The sequence below is a fragment of the Phodopus roborovskii genome, unplaced genomic scaffold (assembly GCF_943737965.1).
Source record: "Phodopus roborovskii unplaced genomic scaffold, PHOROB, whole genome shotgun sequence".
Lineage (NCBI taxonomy): Eukaryota > Metazoa > Chordata > Mammalia > Rodentia > Cricetidae > Phodopus > Phodopus roborovskii.
This window is the reverse complement of record NW_026125295.1, coordinates 7,421,099-7,448,104: the sequence shown is the minus strand read 5'-3', so window position 1 is coordinate 7,448,104 and position 27,006 is coordinate 7,421,099. Positions and strand designations below refer to the sequence as shown.

The 27,006-nt window shown below is 46.7% G+C and overlaps 1 protein-coding gene across 1 annotated transcript in view; it reads left to right on the top strand.

Annotated features, from left to right (window-relative positions):
- Nucleotides 1-12,294: 12,294 nt before the first annotated feature.
- The window catches only part of Oxsr1 (oxidative stress responsive kinase 1), a 77,738-nt gene continuing 63,026 nt past the window's right edge, over nt 12,295-27,006 (top strand). The window contains exon 1 of the mRNA XM_051202271.1: nt 12,295-12,410. Within this exon, the coding sequence (XP_051058228.1) occupies nt 12,341-12,410 (70 nt within the window). The 5' untranslated portion in view covers nt 12,295-12,340. The remainder of the gene's footprint in view (nt 12,411-27,006) is intronic.

Here is a 27,006-nt window from a genome sequence, read left to right as displayed (position 1 = left end):
GTTAAAGTGTTTGGAAGTAGACAGCTAGACTGTGACTTTCTGTGTAAGAGAAGCTGCCCTGTGGTGTGATGTGGTATCCCCTGAGGCTTAAAGATGGCTGAGCCCTGGGCTTCAGGGGACCAAGTGGGCATAAGGGTATCCATTGCCTCCAGAAACCTGCTCCCTCCCAGTAGCCTGAGGCTTTCCTAGGCTGTGCCATGTTCTAAGTCCTGCACCTGCTGGTTGTATACAACGCTAAGGATTGAACCCAGGGTCCATGATAAGCATATTTCCTATCAAGCTGAATTATTCTCAGGCCACTTTCTAGACCTTGATTGTGGTGTTACGCACATCCATGTAAGCGACTGGCTCGCTAAGTACTACACACACAATACTGATGTTACACCTCAGGTCTTCAGATTGCCCTGCTGTTATATGCCATATCCCATGGCGCACTGGGGAGACCTTGTGAAAAGTGTAAGAATACTGATTACCAAGTTCCTGAAGGTCTGAAATTATCAAGGTAGGAAGTTTTAGAGCTAGTTGAGATGGTGCAGGAGCAGTAGGGGACAGATCTAAGTGGATGATTCGATCCGAGTGAGAGGATGGAGGATGGCATGGTCGGGTAAGACCTCTGAGGCTCAGCAGGGATGACTGGGGGCCATGGGACTCAGACGGCAGCAGTGCCCTGGCTTGTCCGGGCAGGAAGGAGTGCTGGCCTCCAGTATGTTGGGAGGAGCAGGGTAGAGCCTACCCGTGAGGTGGGGCAGGCAAGTGGAGAAGAGGGTTGCAGTGTCTGCTTCAGGGATTTGCTTGAGGGAAGATGAGAAAGGATGCGGTGGTGAGCTAGCAAGGAGTGGCTCCGAGGTGTCCGTCCTTCCTCTTCCCCAGCCCCAAACCCCACAGTGCTCACTACTGTAGTCCGCGTCACAGCACACCTCAGTGCTGAGGGCCACGCTTCAAGTGCTCAATCGCCACGGGACGCTGGTTACCACTAGAATGGCGTCCCCTGGAGCCCTGCTACTGAGGCTCATGATTCCTGAGCCAGCAGCACCAACATCACCTCTCCCCCCTCCCTACTCCCCCCACGTTGGACACAAGGCCCCTCTTTGAGAGCGGGAGGCGTTGGAAATAAGACTTGTCACAATTCAGGTGCTTTTTGACTGTCTTCCATTTTTATGTCTATAAGCATTTTGCCTGCAAGTATGCCTGTGCACCACGGAGGCCAGGAGAGAGTGGTGAAAACCTTGGGACTGGAGTTTTAAAAGTTGTGAGACACCACGTGGGCTCTAGGAACTGAACGTGGGTCCTCTCCAAGAGCAACAGGTGCTCTTAACCAGTGAGCCAACTTCCCAGCCCAGAATCCCAGTACCTGAAGATATATACCAAAGAGTGGTAGAACTGGGCCATCTGGTAGCTCTGTTTTTAGGTGCTTGTTTGATTTAAAGACTCTCCATAGCCGGGTGGTAGTGGTGCTCGCCTTTAGTCCCAGCACCCAGGAGGCAGAGGCAGGCGGATCTCTGTGAGTTCGAGGCCAGCCTGGTCTACAAGAGCTACTTCCAGGACAGCTTCCAAAGCCTCAGAGAAACCCTGTCTCAAAAAAAAAAAAAAAAAAAAAACAAAAAAAACAAAAAAAACAAAAAACAAAAACCTCTCCATATACGTTTCCATAGAGGCTACACCAGTTTACATGGGTTCTCTTTCTCCACAGAAACTGTTGGTGTGTGTGTGTGTGTGTGAGAGAGAGAGAGACCTGCATGTATGTCTGTGTACCATATACATGCATCTCTCATGGAGGTGAGGAGAGGTCATCACATCTCCTGGAACTGGAGTTAACAGGTGAACCGCCCTGTGGGTGCTGGGAATTGAGCGCCTGAGTCCTCTGGAAGTACAGCCAGTGTTCTAGCTGCTGAGCTGTCTCCCCAGCCCCAGATTCTTTTTTATTCAATGGAGGACCCCAAACTATGCAATGGTGCTGCCCTGCAACTTCTGTTAAACTTCTCTGGAAATGCCCTCACAGGCATACCCCGAGGGGTTTCTTCTAGGTGAGTCTAAGTCCCACCAAGGTGCCACTCAAGACTAACCATTGCGCCTGCTGAAGAGTTGGGGCCTGGTGAGGTAGTTCCAGAGTGGGCCCCGGGAGGTCGCAGGCCTTTTGATTTGTTTTAGTGTGTGTGTGTGTGTGTGTGTGTGTGTGTGTGTGTGTGTGTGTGATGGTTTGAGTGGAAACGACTCCCACAGGCTTGCAGATTTGAATGCTTGGTTGGTGGAGCTGTTTGGGAAGGATTAGGAGATGGGGCCTTGTTGGAGGAGGTGTGTCACTGGGGGGAGCAGACTTTGAGGATTCAAAGGCCCAGTGTGTAGTGGGTTATTCACTTTGTCTCCTTCTGTGGCACTGAGCACACCCATTGGGGGTGGAGCCAGGGGCGGAAGTGACCTGGGGAACTAGGTCAGAGGAGGCGCAGGAGAGCCCTCTCTTGCAAGCCGCTCAGGGACAGGAGGACTTCCAGAGGAATTCTTGGAAGCAGGAACCTGTTGGTGTTCACCTGTCTATGTTGTGAGTTATTTCTCCCTGAATAAACATCTGTTCGGCCTAATTGTTTAACCTGATCCTTATTAAACCACGATGCCCGTGCCCTTCCCAGTTAGCCCTCTCTTTCTGCCTCCTGCTTGCAGATAAGGATGCAATATCTTAGCTTCTGCTCCAGCCCCATGTCTGCCTGTCCATTGCCATGCTTGCTGCCACGATGGTCATGGACTCGCTGTGCGAGACTGTAAGCGACTCCCCAACAAACTCTGTCTTCCCTAAGCTGTGTTGGTTACTGGTGTTCCTCACAGCAAGAGAAAGGTGACTGAGATAGTTTGTGATTGTGTGTTCATGTGTGCACACGTGTGTGCACACGTGTGTGCACGGGAACACTCGCATGTGGAGGTCAGAGTTCAGTGTCAGGTGATTTCTTCGGTAGTGTGCCACCTTATTCTCACTGAAGCTGGAGCTCACCGATCTGGCTAGACTGGCTGGCCACAAGCCCCACAGCACCCACCTGCAATTCAGGTCCCAGGGGATCCAATACTCACATCTGGCCTTTGTGTGTACCAGGCACACAGGTGATGCACAGAAATATCATGCCACCAAAACACACACACACACACACACACATTTTTAAAGCATTTGAAAATTACTTTAGAAAACAAAAAACCAATGATTTCATGTGTCTCTGCTTCCTGACTGTGAACTTAATATTAGCAGCTACTTCCCCATCATAAGAGACTCCTGCTCAGGGAATGAGCCTAAATCAGCCCTTCCTGCCGGGGATGTAGTCCAGTGGCAGAGTGTTTGACGGGCCAGCATGCATGAGGTCCTAGGTCCATTCTTTGATATCAGTATGGGGATGAACAGAGAGGGGATTTCCTTTTCCAATTGCTGTCTTCAGGGATTTTATCACAGCACTGAAAAAAAATGAGCAATGCCGTAGGCCACTCAGTGATCCAAGGTTGAGAAGCTCTGACCCGTACACCAGAGCCAACACTCTGCCTTCTTCAGCCTGTGTGCTATGGTATCACTCAACGCTAGCTCCTGCCTTCTGAGACCATGGCTCAGCCAAGTCATATGCCCTAAGCAGAGTCTTTGAGAGACCCCGCTGTGCTGAGTGGAGAAAGGTCGAGTTCGGGGGCCATGTTGGGGCACGGGAGAGTCCTGCAACAAGTCTTGCTGCTACCTGCTACCTGCAGATGATCTGCTTGTTTAAACTGGTCTGGGCGGTGTGCAAACCATCTCACATTTTCTCTGTATCTCTCCCCCTCGTCCTCCACCAGGTTCTGTGCCTCGAGATACTGACCTTGGAGGACTGCTTCAGGCAGCTTCCCTGGTTCTCTGATCTGCTGATGGCCAGCACCAACAGTCAAAGTAAGAGGAGAATGCAGGGGTATTTACATAACCCATGCTCTCCAATCTAGGGGCTCTGGTGACTGGTCTTGACCTTCAGGCAGCCTTCCCTGCCCCTGCCCTTCTACTTCTGGTCATTCTCATCCCATGATCCTTTGGGGCTCCTCCAGAGTAGCCAGCTTAGAGGGACTACACTGGTCCCTTGGTCATCCCTTCATTCTGCTTGTGCCTCAGCAAACAGCTCCCCCTGCCAAACTATTCTCAAGCTGTCCACGTTGATGGCTGTACCAGGCTTTTCCTTTTCCAACAGCCAGCTCCCAAATCATGACATGGAGACTTATTAGCTATGAATGGCCAGCCTTAGCTTAGCTTAGGCTCATTTCTTGCTAGCTCTTATAACTTTTTCCTCTTCATCTACATTTTGCCTAGGGGCTTTTTATTTTCTTTCCTTCTGTGTATCTAACTTTCACTACTTCTTGGCGTCTGGCTGGTGGCTGCCTGGCTTCTGGCCCTGTGTGTGTCATGTGTGTCACTCTCTTTCTCCCTGGCTCTCTTTCTTCCTCTCCAGCCCAGATTTCTCCTCCTACTTATTCTCTCTGCCCGCCAGCCTTGCGGATCTCTCTCCTGCCTAACTACTGGCCACTCCTCTTTTTTAATCAGACCAATCAGGAGCCTTAGGCAGGCAAGGTGAAACAAATGTAACACATCTTTATGTTGTTAAACAAATGCAGGATAAACAAGTGCGACGTATCTTTACACAGTTAAAGTAATATTCCATAGCATAAACAAATGTAACACATCTTCACACAGTTAAAATAATATTCCACAACAGGTGGTATCGTTTTATTCTCACTAACTCAGTAATTATTGGGAATGACCTTAAGATGAGAGTCTAGAACTGAGTTGATCACATATGCTCTGTTGGGAAGGACAACCTGGCAATCCACTGCAAGCAGTGTCATCAAACAAACAAACAAACAAACAAACAAACAAAAAAGATCACTGCAGCTACAGGTGGTGTGAAAGTCAGCCAATCCGAGCGCCAGTCCTGGGTGTTACCAGGCACACTGACCCATCAAGCTGGACTGGCACCTCAAGCTTCTCTTGTGCAATGGGTGCCGTCTATGCTGAGTTTATTTGAAGGCATGAACTCTTGTACCCACAATCACCCCACCTATTTCTCCACCCATGCCTTTAAAGGGACACACTTTGTCCGTTAATAGTGGAAAAGAAAGCACAGGTTTCATTTAATCTGTCTGGTGCCCCAAAGTGACAGCCTTTGTACCCAGGCTACTATGGAGGGGCTTCAGAAGCCAATGTGGAGGGGTGACTCCTGCGGATCTGGGTAGTGATAAATGGGTGGGTGCCTCAGCTGATCAGGAATTTGGAAAGGACAGATTAAAGACCGACCCAAGGAGGGCAAGGGGAAGAGGTCTGTAGGTGGATTGTTCAGGGTCCCACAGAAACGCTCATCTAATGGCATTTCTTGTGGAAGATTCAGTCATCAGGAGAGTTAAGATGGATGGCGCTACGTGGAGACATCGGTTGGCCTCATCCTCAGATGTGCTTGTGTTTGCTGGTAAGTCCATTTACAAAGAAGACATAATGCCAGGGAAAGGCACAGATCTCTCTCTGGTCAAGGAGGAAGACATTAGGTAATCAGAAGCAATGAAAAGAAGGGGGGGGGGCTGGAGAAAAGGCTCCGTGGTTTAGAGCACCTAATGTTCTTGTGGAGGATGCAGGTTTGATTTCCAGAACCCACACGGTGGCCCAGCCATCCATAACTCCAGTTCCAGGGAATCTGAAGCCCTCTCATGGCTCCTTGGGCATCAGGCATGCACATGGTACACACATACTTTAAGGCTTTAAGGCACACATTCATATTAAATAGCTACATCTCTAAAAAGAAAAGGAATAAAAATAGATTAAGTTCTGGTAAGGAATAATTTGGAAGAATTAGTGTTATCTCAAGGACAATGTTTTTATGAGATGAAGTCATAGGAGTTGAGGCCTGGAGTGAATCTGGAGAGTCTAGGAAACTTCCCTCACCACCCCTTCCAAAGGATGAGGAAATGGGAGGGGTCTCAGAGGAGAAGGATCTGGAGAAGGACCAGAAGGAAGTCTCCCATGGATCTCAGGGGCCTTCCCTTTTTGAGACGGACTTCCTTTGTGTAGCCCTGGCTGTCCTGATCTTGCTCTGTGGACCAGGCTGGCCTTGAACAGAGATCCACCCGCCTCTGCCTGAGTGCTGGGACTGAAGGTGTGTGCCACTATGCCTGGCTGCATTTCGTTTGAGACAGAGTCTTAGCCTTGAACTTGCCATGTAACCAAGAACTTTGGACTTCTGATTTGCCCTGCCTCTGCCTCTCCAGTGCAGGGATCAGAGGGCTTGCCACCATGCCTAGGTTCCTCTGCTTGCTTGTTTATTTTGTGGCACTGGGATTTTAAGCATCTCATTCTGCTACTGAATGACACCCCGATCCTGCTACTTTGTGCCCTCATGGAGAGTCATTTAAGCTGGTTTCATATGGCTGCAGGATATTTCCGCTGTTATACAATACCTACTATCTTAAAATTTTCACATTGTACTTGTGCGGTTTCCTTTACTTCTGCATTCTTTAAAATGCTGCTATGTTGCTTAAAATAAATGAGAGTTTGTCTTGGCTATAGACTGTACGGAAGAAGCATGGTTTTTACTTTGCCAAGTCATGTCAAAGTGTGTCCAAAGATCTTCCATCAACTCACATTCCAATCAGCTGAGGATGAGAGTTTATGATGTCCTTCCCTTTGGGCAGCATTTAGTAGTTTCTCACAATTGTTTATCTGGAGAAAGGTGAAATTTTGTCTATTTTACTCACACACTTGTATGTTTAAAGCCAGTGTCTCATGCATCCCAGGCTGTCCTGGAACCTAGTATATGCTGTTATGATAAAAAAAAAATTAGAAAGCAACTTGGGGAGGATATGGTTTGTTTGTCTTACAGAGCACAGTCTATTTGCGAAGGGAAGCTAAGTCAGGAACTCAAGACAGGAATCTAGAGGCAGGAACAGAAGCCGAGGCTATGGGAATGATGCCACAATTAGCATCGTCAGGAGGATTGTTTTACTGCCTATCTGTCTGTCTATTGATGGAGATGCCTCGTGCAGCCCAGGTGGAGCATGAAGTGACTTATATAGCTGGGGGTGGCCTTGTACTCTAGCCTCCATTTCCCAAGTTATTGGATTACAAGCATCTGTCACCATGCCCAGCTGGGAAGTAGGCTTTTATGTTTGTTTGTTTTGGGGCAGAATGAATATATGTTGAGGAAAATGAGATGAATGTCTGAGAGTGGGGGGGGCCCAAGGGAGAGTAAACTCGGTACAGAATAAACTGTAACAGACAGACGGTGTTTGAAATGTAACCTGCCACTCACTTGGAGCTCAGCTGGCCTGAACTCGTTAAGCTGATGTGGCGCAAGCGTGGAAGAACCCAATGCTCCTCTGTGGGCAGAGCCCGGTTCCCTGTTGGTTCCATGCTGACACTCCACTTTGGGCATGGACTGATTATTTCTCTCCTATAATCAATCACCTTTACGCCTACCTTGTGTGCCCTAAGTGTCTGTCTCTGTGGACATGCATGATCTGGATTCACCAAGATGGCAGTTTCTCACTGTGCTCCAGATTCCTAGCTTAAGTACATTCCTCTACACTCACAGTTGATGCAGTCAAACAAAACCCTGACCTCACACGCACCTCCGCAGGATATTATGCCAAACATAAAGCAGAAAACATACCTATGTGTTATATGGTTGTTGGGAACAGGCAAAAGCACCTTGTCCTAAGTACTGCCATTTTGATTCATACCCTATTTTACCTGTTGGGTGAAAGAAGTTCTAGTTCCCAGGCCCTTCGAGAGCTGGGGCCTTTCCAGTAGCTGACAGTAGAAATAGTGCTCTATGCATCTTTAGTTCTCTAAAACATTACGGCTGTTCCCAGTGACAGAACAAATCAATCTGTATGGAAGGACAGAAAAGCTTACATTGTGTGTCCGTTGACCACAATGGAATACATCAGGAAAGCTCCTAACCTTTGAATTCTGATTGGTGGGAAGATGTTGCTGTGACTCAGCTCGGGGGTTTGTGGGTTTGTGCTGAAATACTTGCTGATCAGAACATCTGGGAGTGCAGTCAGCTCCCGAGCTTCTACTGTTGTCCCTGATGTAAGGCTCAGTTTCTGCTGGGATGCCAGTAAGAAATCTTCGTTTGTGTGTCCTCCTGTGTCTGCTTGGGTTGTTTCAGAGCCTCAGATCCTCAACATGGTTATTGTCCCTTCTTGTAAGGGGGGATGGCATCACATTTCGCATGACATGTAATAAGGACTCCATGGGAGGGATAGATTCTAGCAGTCTATAATTAGCCCTGGTCCTGATATGAAACTGATAAAAACAGCTCATGACAAAAACATAAAATGTGCTCTTAAAAATATATTCAGGGCTGGGTAGGGGTGGCTCATGCCTTTAATCCCAGCATTTAGGAGGAATAGACAGATGGTTCTCTGTGAGTTCATGGCCAGCCTGGTTTACAGAGCGGGTTCCAGGACAGGTTCTCAAACTACAGAGAAACCCTGTCTCGAAAAACAAACAAACAAACAAAAATTCGGAGGGGTTGGATTGTATATATAACAAGCTTTTTTGGACCATCAGCAGACAAATAATGACATGGAGACTTATTAATTATGAAACTTGGCCTTAGCTTAGGCTGTTCCTAACTTGTTCTTATTTTCTTTTTTATGTATACAAGTGTTCTGTCTGCACGTACAACTTTATGCCCGAAGTGGGCATCAATCCCACAATGGATGGTTGTGAGCCATCACGTGGTTGCTGGGAACTGAACTCAGGGGCCTCTGCAAGAGTAGCCAGTGCTCATAAATGCACAGCCATCTCTCCAGTCCCCTAACTTCTTATAGCAAGGTTTCTCTATATAACAATCCTGGTTGTCCTGGAACTAGCTCTGTAGACCAGGCTGGCCTTGAATTCACAGAGACCCGCCTGCCTCTCTCTCCCTAGTGCTGGGATTAAAAGTGTGTGCCACCATCGCCTGGCAAATTAACCTGCGTTTTTAAATCTATGTTCTTCTGCAAGGCTTGGTTACCTTTGCTCTGCACTATCAATCTCTGTCTGGGTGTTGATTCCCCCTTTCCTCCCAGAGCTCTCTCTGCCTATAGCTCATGCCTAGCTGGCTATTGGCTGTTTAGTTCTTTATTAAACCAATCACAGGGGCACATCTTCACACGGAATAAAGGAATTTCCCACGACAGGGCTGGAGTTCAGTGGCTCAGCCCTTGCTCAGGATGTGTGAAGTTGTAGGTTCGATCTCTTTTGTACTGCCAAGGAAGAAAGAGAAAAAATTTCAGGTTCCTCACAGGGGGGTACCCACTAATTTCTAGACTTCAAAAGCAGTTTCCTTTATTTAAATAAGCCTATAAAAACTTGAATTATTATAACTACATAATTACCTGCTCATGATTACCCAAGACAGCACTGGCCTTGAAGTACGTCTTTTCCTTTCTATCCTAAAGGTGCTAATGGTAACACTCACTCAGGCGGCTGCTTAAGTGAGAAAGCATGAATACACTCTCACATCCGGTTTCTCAGTCCAGTGATACACGGTGCTAGAGGCTTTGTAAACATTGGTCATATTCTTTGGGTCTGTTGCACAATTTTGTCTTGAGAGTCTCGGTACATGAAATACATCTGTGACTGTGTTCTCTGTCTATTCAAGCACGCTCTTCCAGGCTCTGAGCTGGGGGAGCGAACGGGAAAGCTAACACTGCAAAGACTGAGAAGTTCCTGGTTAATATCTAACCTTTCTTTTCCTCTCCTCCCTTATGCTCCCCAGGACTGGCCTTCATGAAAGCTAGGCTACTAAGAACTCTATCAATGAGTCACATTCTTAGCCCTTGTCTCTGGTCTCCTAATAGAACAACTCTGAGATGTGTTCTGTAGTTTGTTTCTTTTCTTCTTTATTTTTTCCCCCTCAAGACAGAGTTTCTCTGTGCAGCCCTGGCTGTCCTGAAACCAGACTGGCCTCAAACTCAGAGATCACCTGTCTCTGCATCCCACGTACTGGGTTAAAGGAGTGCACCACCACTGACTGCCTGTGCTCTGTAGTTTCTTAGGTTGCAGAATTAAGCCCATCACCCACACACAAACCCCTCTTTGATGCCCCGTTCCATGATACCTTCCCTTCCTCAACTCTTCATCCTTTAGGGTGCCTATCGAGGGCACCCCCTAAGTAAACTTTGCACTCAAATCCCATCTCAGAGCCTGATTTGGGAGGAAGGGATCTAAACTAACACAGGGATGGCTTTGAGAATGTGGGAAAAAACAAGATTCTCCTCCCAAGGGAAATATGCCATATTGTCAAGAAACAAGGATGGGATCTGGTGATAGAAGGGTCAGGGTCCCAGAACCATTCTCTGTTTCCTTATCAAGGGAGCCATAAGCACAAGTGGGATAAAACCATAATTTCATCAGGAGTTTAAAGAAATACTTAAAACTACCTCATTTAAAGTACATCTTATGTAGCGGGGCTCCCTAACTATTTGCTATCATAGTACACCTTTCCTGTATGACACTTTATAACTTATAAAACTTATAATTGCCTATTTGTTAATTTATGTAAGCTGTCAACATTACGAAAACTGCATACTCCACCAAACAAACAAAGCTAAGTGTACCCTTGTTAAGTCAGTACTCAGATGGAAGATACTCTAGAGGTTGGAGCTTGGACTTGTGGCCTCAAAACCTCAGTTCCTTGCTCACTAAAACTATAGCATTGAAACCTCCATCAGGCCACAGAGAGTAAGTCAGGGACAGTGGAAATAAAGTGACCTATAGAGCAGGTTCTGGCTCTACGAATCCGCTAAGGCAAATGTATGAGGAGGCGAATGCATCAATGAACGTACAGTGATAACATCTAACGATGACTTTGACCCAATTTCTTGAAATTCCACCACGAGACTGGTAGCTCCTCTTCTTGGTGGAAAGGGAAGAAGAGGAGGCAGCCATGCATGAACTATAATTTCAAGGTAATGAAATAAAAATGTAAAGTTGTTGACACAGCCCAAAAGTTCCAGATTATTTTTGGATTACTGATTTATTTTAAGTTTTCGAAACAGGGTTTCTCTGTAGACCAGGCCTTTCTATCGTGAGAAACCTAATCCTGCCCATTTCCTCTTCTCCTTCCAGTAAGAACAAGTCATCACACGCAGCAACTGTGCCACCCGTAATGCCTGAGACGAACTCCACAGCCAGCCAGGCCTTGCACCTTGGCTGGAATATGCATTCTGTCCTTTCCTTTCCTGCTTGTGGGCTCCCTTCTGGAGAGCCGGGCAGCGTCTGCGCCGTCTGCACCGAGCAGGGACGCCCCTGAGACCGAGGAGACGCAGCTCGCTCCCGCCCGGCCCCTGGAGGCGGCGCTCACAACTTCCGCCTCGGAAGAAAAAAAAAAAGTCATCCCGGGCCGCGCTTCCGGCCCCACACCGGAGCCGCAAGGCCTTTTATCCTAGTTGGCTGTGGCCCGCCAACCCCGCCCAGCTTCTCCACACCCCGGGCTTCTCCGCTCACGCCCTGGGGAGCGGCTTGCACGTTGCGAGGGTGTGGCGGTGACGCCGTGACGTCGCCCCAGAGAACGGCGTCCCGAACGGCTTTAGCTCTCCGGCGGAACAGCGGGCAAAGCGCCTGGAGGCGGGACTCAGGGATGACTGATGTCCACTCCCGCCAGTGGCCCTCCCCATGCTTCCTCAAACCAACCAATAAGGGAGACGTGAAGACCGCAACGTCCCTCCGCCACGGGAAGCTCCGCCCCCTCCGTTTGGCACTCCGTGGCCGCCATGCTTAGCGTGGCTCCTCGTCCTGCGGCAGGCAGTGCGCTCCAAGCTGGCTCCCAGACGCCCTCGGTGGACTCCTTCACGAGCATTCCCTCCCTCCGACCGTCGACTCCCACGTCTCCGGCTCCTCCCTCGCTCGCCGCCTGTCCCGCCACACCTAAGATGGCGGCTCGGGGGCGGGGCGGGGCCTCCCCGGCGTGCTGACGTCAGCGCGTAGCGTGTCGGCAGGTGGAGGGAGAAGGGAAAGTTTGGCCCGTGCTTGGGGTTCGGGTGGAGGGCGGGACGGAGGGGCAGGGCCGAGGAGAAGCTCGCGTCGCGGTGCGGCGGAGGCCGAGGCCGGCTCGTGGGCCGGGCTAGGGACTGCGGGACGCGGAGCCGCGGGAGGCCAGGTCGGCCGCAGCCGCAGCCGCAGCCGCGCGTCCCCGCCCCGGGGCCGCGTTTGACCCGCGCGCCCCGGCGTCGAGCGCCCCGAGGCTGGGCCGGGCGGCGGCCGGTGGGGGGCGGCGGCCGGGCGTGGGGAGGCGGCGGCGGCGGCGGCGGCGGCGAGTTGACCCGAGAGCCGCGTGCGTGAGGGAGCGGGCGCGCGGAGCCCGGCGCTGCGGCCGTCATGTCGGAGGACTCGAGCGCCCTGCCCTGGTCCATCAACAGGGACGACTACGAGCTGCAGGAGGTGATCGGTGAGAGCCGGGGGTGCGGTGCGGTGCGGTGGTGGGGGGGGCGACTCTGCGGGCCCGGGCTGTGCGGGGCACGGGTGGGGCCCCCTCGGCAGGGCAGGCAGGCGTGCCCCGGGCAGAAAGGCGTGTGCATGGATGGGCGGCAGGCCCGGTCCAGGCGGCCCTGGGGGCCGTGGCCAGAGCCGTGTGTCCCCGGGCTTGTGCGCGTTGTGCGCGCTGGAAAGTCCATCCCTGCATCCTGCATCCGCGCGCCGACTCCTTCGAGCGTGCAGCAAGTACGAGTTTCCAGGGGTGGGGTGACGGGGGCTGCAGGTAGGTTCCCCGGTGCTGGGCTCCCTCCTCACCACTGAACTCAACTTCTCCACGCCGACCGACTAGAGAGTACGAGAAGGCTGCGACGGGTCCTGGTGGGTGGCCGGAGGGAGGGAGTGAGATTAGTTACAACGAGGGGTGATTCGGACGAGTTGCGGGAAGAGCTGTTACGTTGAGCCCTGAAGTGAGTTGTGAGTGGAGGGGACCCCCCCCCCCCCCCGCTCCCAGGGGTTGAGGATATGTGAAGACCCGGAGGAGAGGGGAAGTGCTTGCTAAGTTTTAGGACCAGAAAGAGGGCACCATGGCAGACACCATGCCTCTTCAGAGGAGCTTAGTGCTTGAGGAGATGTTTAGGGGCAGGGTTTGTAGCACACACAGAGATAAAGAGGGGATGGGTTTGGTTAAACAAAGGCTTACTCATCTGACATGAGCAGCCTCCCGAGTGTTCGAAGCTCGTCTACACTGCCAGCCTCTTGTCTTAAAAGTAGTTTTGTAAGAGGGAACACCAGCCGAAGATCCCGTGGTGCCGTGTTCATTGGACTGCTTGTGTTCAAAAAAAAAAAAGCAAATTTCTGTGTAGGTGTGTCTGTGTGCCCGAGTGTGTACCCCCCCCCCCGTGTGTGTCTGTGTGTGTGTGTGCGTGTGCTTGTGTGCCTACTTTCCACCTTATGTTTTGATCAGCCTTATTAGTTGACCTGATACTCGCTCACCATTGGCTGGCTGGTTAGTCAGACTCCAGAGTCCCCCTGCCTGTGCCTCCAGCTCGGTATTACTGGGCCTAAGGCTTTCCATGGGTGCTGGGGATCCATACTCAGCTTGTTAGGCCTGCACATCGAGTAGTTCTTAGGTAGGGAGGGCAGCCTGGTGGAAGATCTGCTGTGTAGCTGAGGCTGGTCTTGAACTCCTTATCCTCCTGCCTCCATGTCTCTAAATTTCATTTTTATACTTGGTCCATATTCCAAAAACATGGACCAAGTTTTATATAAAAGACATCAGCTGCCCAGTAAGATGGCTCAATAGGTAGAGGAGCCCACTGCCAAGCTTTTTTATCTGGCAACCCCTGCCTGCCCCCATAGAAGTGTAATAAATGTGAAGAATGTTTGGTCTTTAAGTCATCTCATAGGTCTGCCCTTGCTGCATGCTGGATCTTTAATGTGTCCTGGTTGAGCTAGCTACACCTCTCCTACTTGGGACCTTAAATTTCATACTGACAGAACGCCGTCAGAACAGTAACAGAGCCCCTGTTGTTGTTGTGGGAGAATAACGTTGCTTTTCTTTGTGGTGGGGTGTACATCCTTCCTAGTCTCCACTTTCTCCATAGCCTAATGGCAGGAGTGGGTGGGGTCATTCTTGATGCTTTTGCTGTTGAACTAGGAGCTTTGAGAGTTGCAAGGGCTATAGAGATTAGTAACATCCGTTTGTATACTCAGATGTATAGAAAGAATGTCTGAGTGGGCAGTAGGAAGGGCTCTTGTTAGGTTTCTGAGAGTGGGTTCTCGCTCTGGTCACAGAGTGGTCCAGGGTTCACCAAAGGTTACGAATGCCAGTGTGACCTGGTCTGCTGATGGCTGGAGAGGCGGACAGTGTGGTTAGGAGCACTCACTGCTCTCCAGAGGACCTGGCTTTGGACCCTGGCACCTGTGGCAGGTGCTCACAGCTGTCTGTAAGAGAGGCTCCAGGAGGCCTGGCGACCCCTTCTGGCCTCAGGCACCCACATATGTAAGACATTCAAACACACAGATACACACATGTATACATAGATAAAAATAAAATCTTAAACTGTATGAAGTATGACTTAATGTCATGAATTTCGGTCATTAGAACTTTTGGTGGCTTGGGGTAAGGTCACTATTCCCGCCACCCTTGTGAGAGTCCTGTGGACTTCATGCCTCCAGTCCCAGCAACCACACATTATCTTTGCTATAGGTTTGTCTTTTGTGGATGTCACTGAAATAGGACCATATAATAATGTGACCTTTGCTGTTTGTCTTTGTCACACAGCACATTAGTTTTCCTTTCCTAAAAAAGGTTCTGGAAGTATAAGTTCATTCCGTAAAATTTACCTGATTAAAGCGTCCAGCTCAATAATATTTCAGTGGATTTGCAGAGTTGTGCAGTCTTCACCACAATCCAGTTTTAGAACATTTCTCTCATTCCAAAATGATGTCTCACATTCATTTGCAGTAACTGCCTGTCCCACCCCAGCCCTGGGCAAGCAAAGCTCTGCTTTCAGTTTATATGGATTTGCCCTCTGGACATTTCATATGAGAGTAATCATAGACCTGTATTCCTTGGTGCTTGTCACCTCTGGCTCTGCATACTTGCTGAGGTTTACCCAGGTCCCATTGCATGAAGTAATGCTTATGCATAGTTCCTGCTTACTGGACACCAACCAGTTGATGAGTATTGGATTGTTTCTGCTCCTTGGCTGTTTGGAACGGAGCCATTAGCATTCACATCAAGTCTTCTTGGAAAATGTTTTATTTTCCTTGTACAAACTCAGGAGTAGAATTGCAAGGTCATTATAGTAAGTTCAACTTCTCTCTGTAAACTGCCAAATTGGCTTTTCAGAGTACCCATAACATTTTACGTTCTTCTGCATTGTGTGAGGATTCCCATTTCTCCACAACTTAGCAATTTGTCTTTTTCTGTATGTGTGAATATATTTGTGTGTTCAAGGGAGCAAGCCCAGGACCTCACATGTGCTAAACGTGTGCTTGCTGCTCAACTACATAGCTAGGTCTCTGGCTATGGCCATTCTAGTGGCTATGAAGTGGCATCTCGGTGCTTTTCTCTAAGGACTAAGGCTGCGAAGATCTTTTTACTGCTTGCTTATTAGATTTCACACACCCACACCTTTAATTTTCTTACTTGGGTTGTACTTTGGTACTTTTTTGAGGCAAGGCTCCCCTTAGGAGAGCTGGTCTGGTCTTGAATTGGTGGCAGTTTTCTTTATTTTTTCCCCGAGATGAGGCATCACTGTATAGCTCTGGCTTTTTGATATATATATACATATATATATATATATATATATACACGTATGTATATATATATGTATATATATATATATTATTATTATTATTAATTGTTTTGAGACAGGGTCTAGCTAAGTAGGTGTGGCTGGCCTGGAACTTGAAGAAATCCTTCTACTTCTGTCTTGGAGGGTTGAGATTATAGGCCTGAGCAACCACACTTGGCTAAAAGATTTACATTTCAGTGAAGTTTCTTTTTATGTTGATTTTGCTTTTGCTTTATAGTACCTAAGATATCTTTGCCTAACATCATAGAGAGTTTTTTGCTATTTGCTTTAAGCATTGTAACTGTAGCTGCTCCATCTCAGTGTGTGTGGTACACTTTGAGGCCTTTGTGTGGTGAGAGATAAGGTGTACTGCCTTGTTTTGTTTAAAGACATTGAGATGTAGAAGGTGAGAGAGCAGCTTTCAGGTCTCTCCCTCTGCCGGGTTGGCTCTGGGGCTAGCTAGGCTCAGGTCATCAGGTACCTTTACCCTTTGAGCATCTCACTGCCGCCGCCTCCTCATGGGTGGTAAAACAACAAAAAGCCTGCCCTGGGAACATGCTACACATGCTGGGATTCAAAAGACTTCCTTTCAAAGAATTTTATCTTAAAGATGCTTTTGCAGGCGTTAATGCTTCCTATACGACCATTTGTAGAAGGAATTAGTACCTCACAGCTAATCATCCATCAGTTTAGTAACAAATGTTGAGATTTTGCATTGGGAATTCTTGCATTAGGAATTTTCAGCATATTATGGCTGGAGAGATGGCTTGTTAGTTCAGAGAGCATTTGCTGTTGTTCCTGAGGACCTGGGTTCAATTCCCAGAACCCATGTTTGTTTAGTAGCTCACAACTGCCTGTAACTCCAGCTACAGGGATCTGACACCTTTTTCTGGTCTCTGTGAGTGTGTGAACACATATAAAAATAGAATGTTTTCAAAAAGAATTTCAGCATGGATATACTATATTTGATATGTGTGAAGACAGGTTTTTTTTTTTTTTTTTGTTTTGAGGCAGGGTTTCTCTTGTAGCACAGGCTGTTCTGGCACTTGCTCTGTAGACCCGGCTCGCTCACATAGATCCGCCTGCCTCTGCCTCCCAAGTGCTGGGATTAAAGGCGTTTGTCACCACTGCCTACTTGTGGAGAGAGTTTTAAAAATAAGGAATTTGGGATTAGACTGACTAATCTTGTCTTTAACACTTAATAGCTTTTTTATTGTGGGCATATTTTGTGCAGTTGGATTTTGTTTTGATTTTTTAATATGTATTAGTGTTTTGTCTGCATGTATGTCTGTATGAGGATGTTGGATCCTCTGGATCTGGAGTTACAGACAGTTATGAGCTGCCTCATGGGGTTGGGAATGGAACCAGGGTCCTTTTGAAGAGCAGTCAGTGTTCTTAACTACTGAGCCATCTCTCTGGCCCCTATTCAGCTTGTATTAATAATGCTGTCTAAAGTAGTTGTTTTTTTTTTTTTTTTTGTGACAGGCTCTCTACATAGCCTTGGCTATCCTGGAACTCACTAGAGCACGCTAGCCTCAAACTCATAGACATCCACCTGCCTCTGCCTCCCAGTACTGTGTGTTAAAAGATTTGCACTACCATGCCTGGCCCCTTTGTCTTATAGTTCTCAGACTCTTATTTGCTAAGAAACATGAAATTCTATGTGATGGGTGTTGTCTCTCCACCCTATGCGGCCTTACAGACGGGCCTCAGCTTTTACATGGGGCTAGTGTCTGAATTCAGGTCTTCAGGCTTGCATATCAGACACCTTGCCCACGGAGCCTTTTCTCCACGATTTGAATTGAAATCTTGTAATAAGTATTTTGAATCTGTTTATAACTTACTGGAACATCTCTGCACGCCTCCTCTCCTTTTCAGGGTTCACTCAAGTTTTGGTGCACCAGAGATTTATGGTAGACATGGTAATATACCTGTATAAGGCCTGACACTGTTATTGTTAACACTCACTGTGGTGACAGAAACCACCTAGGGACTGTGCTTTTATTGTCATCTGAAAGTCTCAGCAATGATTGGTTACCGCAGTCTGTGTCTAAACATTGGAAAGTTAGACTGGCTTTGAGGTACGACTTTTGTTGATATATTCATCCAGCTTTGACAAAGCCAACTCAGTAGCTTTATTCTTTATTTTCTCCTCATCATTTTAATGTCTGAGTTTTTCACTGGCTACACTTTGAATCTTTAAAATGGTTTCCAAATGTCTCCAGAACTGTGAAAGACCTAGGTTTTGTGTGTAGTGATGTGTCTTCCCCTTAGTTGGGAGAGCCAAGGGACATTTTCTTTCTTTTTTTAATTTAAATTTGAAACAAGGTTGCGTAAACGTCAATCCCAGTTCCCTCACCCTCCATCCTCCCCTATCACCCCCACCAACCCCAGCCCACCTCCTTTCTGCTCCCCAGGGAGGGTGAGGCCTTCCATGAGGAGTCCTGAAAGTCTGTCATATCATTTGTGGGGGGCATTTTCAGTGAGGCCAGAAATTGCATTTGTCTGCATGTAACGATACTACAGCACTCCCTCCTCTGTATAAGAAGGCCGAGGTGGCTAGCCATCCAGACAGCGTATCAGAGGCCTTTGGTTTCCGTACCATCACTGATCAGCCTGTGACTCTCTTATTCATGATTCTGTCGTATTGTATCCAGTCCAGAAAAGAATGATGAGGTAGAAAGACAGAGACATGGCAGCTAAGTTAGCACTCTTTCAAGGAGTCCTTCCTGCATGCCTTAGTCATTGACTTCTATTTTATTTGAACTGTGTAATTTGGTCATTGCAAGGGAGACTGGGGAATAAAGCTTTTTAACTGGGTAATACATTATTACTTCAATAAAATAGAAAGTTGTGAATAAAGTTAATGCTTTGTTTTTGTCAAAACTAAGTGAACCATACCCAGGCTTCTCTTGATAAAGAATTAAATAGTTAATTAAATTTAAAAAATACTGCTTTTATTTTATGTATATCAGTGTTTTGCCTACATGTATGTGTATGCGAGGTAAGGGTGTCAGATCTTGGAGTTTTAGACAGTTGTGAGCTGCCGTGTGGGTGCTGAGAATTGAACCTGAGTCCTCTGGAAGAGCAATCAAGTGCTCTTAACCATTGAGCCATCGCCAGCCCCTAGTTAATTAAACAGTTAAAATTAAAATAGTTAAACAAGACATTGCAAGTAAATCATTAACCTAATACATAGTGATTAATAAATGTTAATTTTAACAGGTAATTACCAGTTAAGAGCATAGTATTAGCCCCGTGTTGGTGGTGCATACCTTTAATCGCAGCACTCGGGAGACAGAGACAGGCAGATCTCTTGTGAGTTCGAAGCCAGCCTGGTCTACAGAGCCAGTTCCAGGAATGCTCTAAAGCATACAAAGAAACCCTGTCTGGAAAAACCAAAAAAAAAAAAAAACAAAAAAAAAACAAAAACAAAAAACCCATAATATTGAATACCATGTAGTTTCAGTCTCTAAATCCTGCTGTATCTTGCACTAGCTGGATGACCTGAGTCTTTAAAAATAATGTATTTATTATTATTTTATGTGTATGTGTTTTGTCTGTGTGTATGTCTGTGGGCATGTGTGTGCCTGGTGACCAAGGAGGCCGTAAGAGTTTGTCAGATCCCTTGGAACTGGAGTTAGAGATACTTGTGTGCTTTTAACCCCTAAATCATCTTTCTAGCCCATGACCTAAGTCTTAACTTAAAACAATGAATACATTGTTTTATTTGCATTATTTTGTGAGACCAGTAATAGCTAATTGATGGGATTATTGTAATGATGAGATTTTAGAAAGTTAATTAAGAATTGCTCAGCACACTGAGTTGTTACCGTCAGCCAGTGTCCACGATAAAGTCATGCAGTAGCAAGGGAAAGACTGCGTTATTTTCGTGTTCTGTCTTAAGCAAAAAGCTTGTCTGTCCTTGAAGAATATTCCACTGTTTATTACACACCTGCTGTATACCAGGCACTGGTCTGGGTTCAGAGGTAAAGCAGGGAAGCAAACTCAGAAATCCTTCCTCTGCTGGATTAATGACTCCTGTGGTGAACGGGGGGAGGTTGGGTTGGTAGAGATGGGAGTGGGGGTGCAGTTTTAAATGGGGGACATTTGATGAAGCAGTGATTGGTGTGGTTATCATGGGTTGTTCCAAGGGTTACTAGTCAGGACTTGGAAGTAAGTGTGGCGAGAGAGGAGCAAGCCTGAGCGGAGTAACACATGGTGAAGAGGCTCAAACGATGGCGCGGCAGGGATGCAAGGCCTTGGCCGGCAGAGTCTAATTAATTGTAGGGACTTTGCCGCGTGTGCGTGCGTGCATGCATACACGTGTGCGTACGCATGCTCGTGCGTATGTGAAGAGTGAGGACAGGCTGTATAAATTGGTTCTCTTACTCCACTGTGAGGTTTGGATGAGAATGACCACATATTCATATATTTGAATACTTGACCCTAGTTGGTGGATCTGTTTGGCAAGGAGTAAGTGTGGCCTTGCTGGAGGGGTTGTGACACTGGGGGCATGCTCTGAGGGTTCAAAAGACTCCTAAGACCACAGTTCTCCCTCCCTCCCTCTCCCTCCCTCCCTCTCCCTCCCTCCCTCCCTCCCTCCCTCTCCCCTCCCCTCTCCCTCCTCCCTCCCTGTCTCCCTCTTGGCTGTGGGTCAAGATGTGAGCTCTTGGCTGTTCTTCATTTAATCTGCCATTATGATTCTGTTTAACCCTCTGTAACCCTGCAAACCAAATTAAATGCTTTCTTTTATAAGTCGTCTTAGCCATGGTGTTTTATCACAGCAATAGAAAAGTAACTGAGAACTCTGCTTTGTTCTGGAAATTGAACTCAAGTTGTCAGACTTAGTGGCAAGGTGCCCTACCTATTGAGCTGTCTTGTAAGTTTGAGCTTGGCTTTGCTTTGAGAAAAATCAAAAGTTATCTCAAGACTTTGAACATTGTTTTAACTTGAACTGCCTTGCATTTTTGAACTTAGGCTACTGTATAAAGTTTTTGTTGTTAGTACAGATCTCTTTTTTTGATTGTGTGTTTTTTTTTTTTTTTTTTTTCTGAGGGAGGGCTTCTGTGTGTAACAGCCCTGGCTATCCTAGAATTCTCTCTGTAGACCAGGCTGGCCTTGAATTTACAGAGATCCTCCTGTCTCTGCCTCTGCCTCCTGAGTGCATGAGTAAGGCATGCACCACCCCGCTCAGCTTTGTATGAAGTTTTTGTAAGGATGCAAGCCTGGAAAGAAAAGTTGCTGAGGTAGGGAATAATCACTGGAGGTGATAGTTGCGGTCAGTTTCTGGATCTGACACCCTCTGAAGCTAGCTGGAGCATTGGATACATGAGAAAGGGGAGACAAAGTGACTCCTCGATTTCCGTCTGGAACATGGGAAAGATGAGTTGCCATCCCTGAAATGGAAGATCACCAGAATGAGAAGGAAAACAGTGATGACTCATTTATTGGAAAGCCAGGGGCTATTTGAATAATGACTCAATGCATATGGCAGGACGTCTATTTTTATCTTGTGTGCAGAGATTAGCTTGATTTGTTGATGATACTATTCTTACAGCCATTTCATTGGTTCTTTTTTTTTCATCTTTTATTTATTTATTTTATATAACCAAGTCCATTTAAATGAAAACAAACATTTATAGACCATTTCATTGGTTCTTAGGGCCATGATTTTCAACAAGACTGTGACAGCAGGCCTTAATTTTAGGCAGTGTACATTTCAAGCCGACTGTGCTTCTGTCATTTCATTTTTGAGACAGGGTTTCTCTGTGTAGCCTGGGCTGTTCTGGAACTCACTCTGTAGACCAGGCTGGCCTCGAACTCATAGAGATCTGCCTGCCTCTGCCTCCCGAGTGCTGGGATCAAAGGTGTGCACACCACCTTCTGGAGCCTTTGTCATTGTGGTGGCTTTAACAGAAGCACTCACAGGTGAACAGGGCCGGCACTGTTAGGGGTGTGGCCTTGTTGGAGGGGGTGTGTCACTAGGGGGTGGACTTTGAGGCCTTAAAATGTTCAGACCTGACCATGTCAGTCTTTCTGCTCCCTGCGGGTCTAGCTGGGACTCTTAGCTACCCCTCAGCACCACGTCTGCCTGTATGACGCAACGCTCCCCACCATGATGATAATGGACCGAACCTCTGAGGTCTGAGGCCAGCCTGTCTACAGAGAGAGTTCCGGGACAGGCTCCAGAGCTACAGATAAACCCTGTGGAGGTTAGGGGGGACAAAACAAGAGTTGCTGTGGTCATGGTGTCTCTTCACAGCAATAAAACCCTAACCAAGAGATAGTAATCTTATAGTAATGGCCTGGCTCTGCCTCTACATCCTGAATGGTAGGATTAAAGGCATGTGCCACCACAACCCAGTTGACCATGTATCTCTTAATAGTGATGACAAATTCTGATAAGAAAATAAAACTTTATCATTGCGTGTGTGTGTGTGTGTGTGTGTGTGTGTGTGTTGGAGGTCAGAGAACTGAAGTATTAATCTCAATAAAAAAATTGCTTCCTACCTCTCGGTTTTCTGTCCAAAAGGGCCCAAGATCCTCTTTCTGCCTAACCTTATCAGTTCCTGTCTCTGTCTACAACTTCCACACCTCTATGGCTAACTGGTGGCAGGCTCTGCCCTCTGACTCCAAGTAAGCTTTGTTTGTCAGAACAAAGAAAATATCACACAACAGAGAACTTCCAGAAGTTGGTTCTCTCCTGTCACGTGGTGTCTAGGGATTGAACTCAGGTTATTGGGTGTGGTGATAAATACCTTTGCCCACTGAGCCAACTTAGTGTTCCTTCTCTGTTTATTTTTAAACTAATTTTTAACTTAGTATTCAAAGTGACCAGTTTTTTTGTTTTGTTTTTTAAGTTTTTTTTTTTTTTTTTTTTTGAGACAGGGTTTTTCTGTAACTATGGAGCCTGTCCTGTAACTATCTCTTTAGAGCTGGCCTCAAATTCACAGAGATCTACCTGCCTCTGCCTCCTGTGTGCTGGGATTAAAGGTGTGCACCACCACTGCCTAGTGTGGCCAGGTTTTTGTGTGTGGCATTTTTCATACATATAAAATTATACTTTGCTTTTATTCAACAACTTTTACTTCTGCTGTAGTTACTTATCTATTGCTGTGATAAAACACCATGACCAAGGCGATTTATAAAAGATAGCATTTAAGCCGGGCAGAGTCAGGTAGATCTGTGAGTTCGAGGCCAGCCTGGTCTACAAAAGAGAGTTCCAGGACTGTTACAGATAGAGAAACCCTGTCTTCAAAAACAAAACAAAGGCATTTAATTTGGGCACTCAGTTCCAGAGGGTTAGAGACCGTCACCACCACGGCAGAGTGTGGCGGCAGACAGGCAGTCACATCTTGAGACAACCACCACCAAGCTGAGATGCCCACACCCAGTGACACACCTCTAACACCCTTCCCGAACAGTCCCACCAACTGGGCCCCGAGTAGTCCAGTATGTGAGCCTGTGGGGCCATTCCCATTCGGCTTCATCTGCCCCTCCTCTTTGCTGGTGCCTATCCATCCTCTCAGTAGTCTCCCCTCCCCCCTCCCCTCCCCTCCCCTCCCCTCCCCTCCCCTCCCTCTCCCCTTCCTTCCCTTCCCTCCCCCTCCCCCTCCCCTCCCCCTCCACTTGCACAGAGACTGCGATCTTGCGCCTTCACAACACATGTACACACACTCACACACACAAAATGAATGTAATAAAAAAGATAATTATGGGTGAAGTTGTGACTGGTATGCTTCAGTTTGCTATTTCATTGTTAATTCATTCACAGTTAATGAACACACAGTTAATGAACTTGTGTGTTAAGGATGAGAACTAAGTTAAAGCCATTCCATTTTCTGTATAGTCGTCCCCTATCTATGCCTTTTTTTTTCAGGCTTTAGTTACCTACTATCACCTGATACCTGAAAATTGATTGATTGATTGATTGATTGATTGATTGACTGACTGACTGACTGACTGACTGACTGACTGACTGACTGTCACAGGCTTTCTCTGTGTTGCTCTGGCTGTCCTGGGACTGACTCTGTAGACCAGGCTGGCCTTGAACTCACAGAGGTCAGCCTGCCTCTGCCTCCTGAGTGTTGCGATCGAGTGCCAACACACCTGTCTGGGATCTGAAAATTTTAAATGGAAAATTCCAGAAGTAACTCATGAGCTTTACATTGTGCACTCTTGTGAGTAGCAGAGACTGGCTGCAGTCATAGTTGTCCAGAGTGTCCATGCTGCCTTCTCTGTCAGCAGGTGAGCCGTAGTAGCAGCTCACACACATGCCAAAGGGGAGCCATAGAGGGTTTCCCTGACAACACACATGCACACGGGCACACACACACAGAGGTTGACCTTGAATTCGAGATTCTTCTGCCTCTCTAGGCTATAATTAGAAGTATTGCATACCCACTCAGCTCCAGGGTGAAAGGTCTTAATATTAGAAAGAAACATTAGGGCTGAGGATAATGACTTCTGTCTGTGAGCATACAGTACTGGAGAGGTAGAGGCAGAGGATTAACAGTTCATGTTTATCCTTTGTTACACAGAGTTCAAAGGAAGCCCAGGCTGTAAGGGACTGTTTCAGACAAAACAGCAATAATAAAGTCATATCATAATTGGGGTTGCTAAGGTATACAGTGAGAAAAGACCTTGCATCTGTAAAATTATAAATCAGGAAATTTTATATTGTTGCAATTGCTGTTTACATTTATTTTTGCATCTTATTGTGCTTTATTGTGAGATTAAACTTTATCATGTGTAAAACAAAAACATCATTGTAGAGTTCAGTATTATCCCCCAGTTGCAGTCATCCTCTGGGAGGTTGGAAGGCATACGCTGTGAGTGTCAGCTACAGTTTCAACCCCGTTTTTGCTAATGTAGACATAAGTGTTAATATAGTTCAGGCTGGCATTTCAGGGTTTCTTAACAGTCAGTTTAAATTACCCAGAGATAGGTTAGAATACCATTAGAGAATACACTTGGAAAATTTAACTTGATCACTAGTAGCACATAATATTGGTATGAGATTGTTTAATTAAACAGACTGTAAGCCAGGCATTGGTGGCGTATGCCTTTAATCCCAGTGCTCAGGAGGCAGAGTCAGGTGGATCTCTTTGAGTTTGAGGCCAGCGTGATCTACAGAGCAAGTTCCACATCAGGTTCCAAAACAATACAGAGAAACCTTGTCTTGAAAAGCCCCCCCCCCCAAAAAAAAAAAAAGACTATGTAGAAGCATCATTGTGCATTCCTTGATTTGAAAATTCATCCCCCCCACAATCAGCTTCCTTCAATTACGTGTTTCCAAGATTCACACAGTGGCTTCTCACTGATAGCAAGAGAGGGTTATGTTTTCTTTTTAGTTTGTATATAGAAATGAGTCTAAATCACTGTCACTTTGCTTAACCCTGTTGTAGTCAAGGACCCTTATAAAAGATGTTCAGTCTTTTAAAAAGTTAATTGCAGAGCACTTCGGTGGTAGTCTGTGGGGATAGTTTTATTAGACAGACGGGCAGATAAAGGTAAACTACTAAAGAGAAGGCAACTCAAATGCATCTGGTAATCTTTCCCGCTAAGTAAACACAAAGCATCTATAATTTCCACCGAAGAAGGCATGGAAATCAGGTGTGCCCCATTGGCTTCAGATAGTTGAACATGGCAGCTGATTCTTCTGAATTGTAAAGTAAATCTTGTTTGTTGGGATGGGAGGTTGTAAGGAAACTAACATTTTGAGATTGACAGACTTTCTGAAGTGGCTGTGCCTTTTTATAATCCTACTAACAGTGCAGTAGCATTCCAGTATTTTCTTCATGTTTTCCTATTGGCACTTTATATTCTTTGTTTTCTAAGGTAGAGTCATTTGATGCATCCCAGGCTGGCCTTGAACTCATGATTTTTCCATCTTAGTCTTTACAGCAACTACTCTTAGCTATTGTCTGTGTTGTGCTGAGGATGGAATCTAGGGCCATTCTATGTCATTCTATGTCATTCTATGTCATTCTATGCCATTCTATGTCATTCTATGCCATTCTATGTCATTCTATGTCATTCTATGTCATTCTATGTCATTCTATGCCATTCTATGCCATTCTATGCCATTCTATGCCATTCTATGCCATTCTATGCCATTCTATGCCATTCTATGCCATTCTATGCCATTCTATGCCATTCTATGCCATTCTATGCCATTCTATGTCATTCTGTCATTCTATGCCATTCTATGCCATTCTATGCCATTCTATGTCATTCTATGTCATTCATTCTATGTCAGATCCCCCCCCCCCCCAACCAGGGCTTGTACTTGCTAGGTAAGTTCTTTATTTAGGATTTATTTATTTAGGATTTAATCCCCACTCCCCCTCCTTTTCTTTCCCCCTTTCGATTTAGCTATCTTAATAGGTGCTGAAGTTGTATCTGGTAGGTTTTGTCATTCTGTTCCTGTACCTTACTTAGCCCTTTAGGGTTCCATGTTCTGCAAGTGCTCTGTCAAGAGCTGTGAGCTGTAGTACTTGTCAGATCAGGCATCTGCACTGGCCTGCCCTTGGGGTCCTTGACAGGACACGCCCTCAGCTGCAGCCACTGAGAGCACCACCTGTGCACATTCCCTTTTAAAAGGGTCCCGCCCACCTCCCACCCTTCTCTCTCCCTCCCTCCCTCCCCATCCCCCCCATCGCTCCTGTCCCTGGAGGCTGGTCTCCTCCCTCCCCTTTTATGATCCCTCTGCTTGAACTCTGTCACATGGTGTCTTTCTCTCTTGCTCATAGCATCTTATCTTTCTCTCTCAAGCTGCTTTTTTTTTTTTTTTTTTTTTTTTTTTTAAATTACAACAGTACTGGCCCTTCTGTACTTTGAGAAGGACGTTTTAGTTTGTTTTTAAGACTGAGTCTCATGTCCCACAAACTGGCTTTGAACTTTAGGGAACCTTCCTGTCTGTGCCTCCCAAATAGAATTTACAAGTCTGAACCACTATGCTTGGCTTGTGAAGGACGTTTTAAAATTGAGACTATCCTTAGAAGCTGTTTTATGCTGTATATTATATATTAACTTAAAAAAAAAAGTATGTGTACAGTGTTCTGCCTGCGTGTCTGCTGGCAGGCCAGAAGAGGGCACCAGATCTCACGATAGATGGTTGTGAGCCACCATGTGGTTTCTGGGACTTGAACTCAGGACCTCTGGAAGAGCAGCCAGTGCTCTTCACCTCTGAGGCATCTCTCCAGCTCCATGGATCCTTTTTCTTCAGATTATTGTATTCAGGGCCTGGAGAGATGGCTCAAC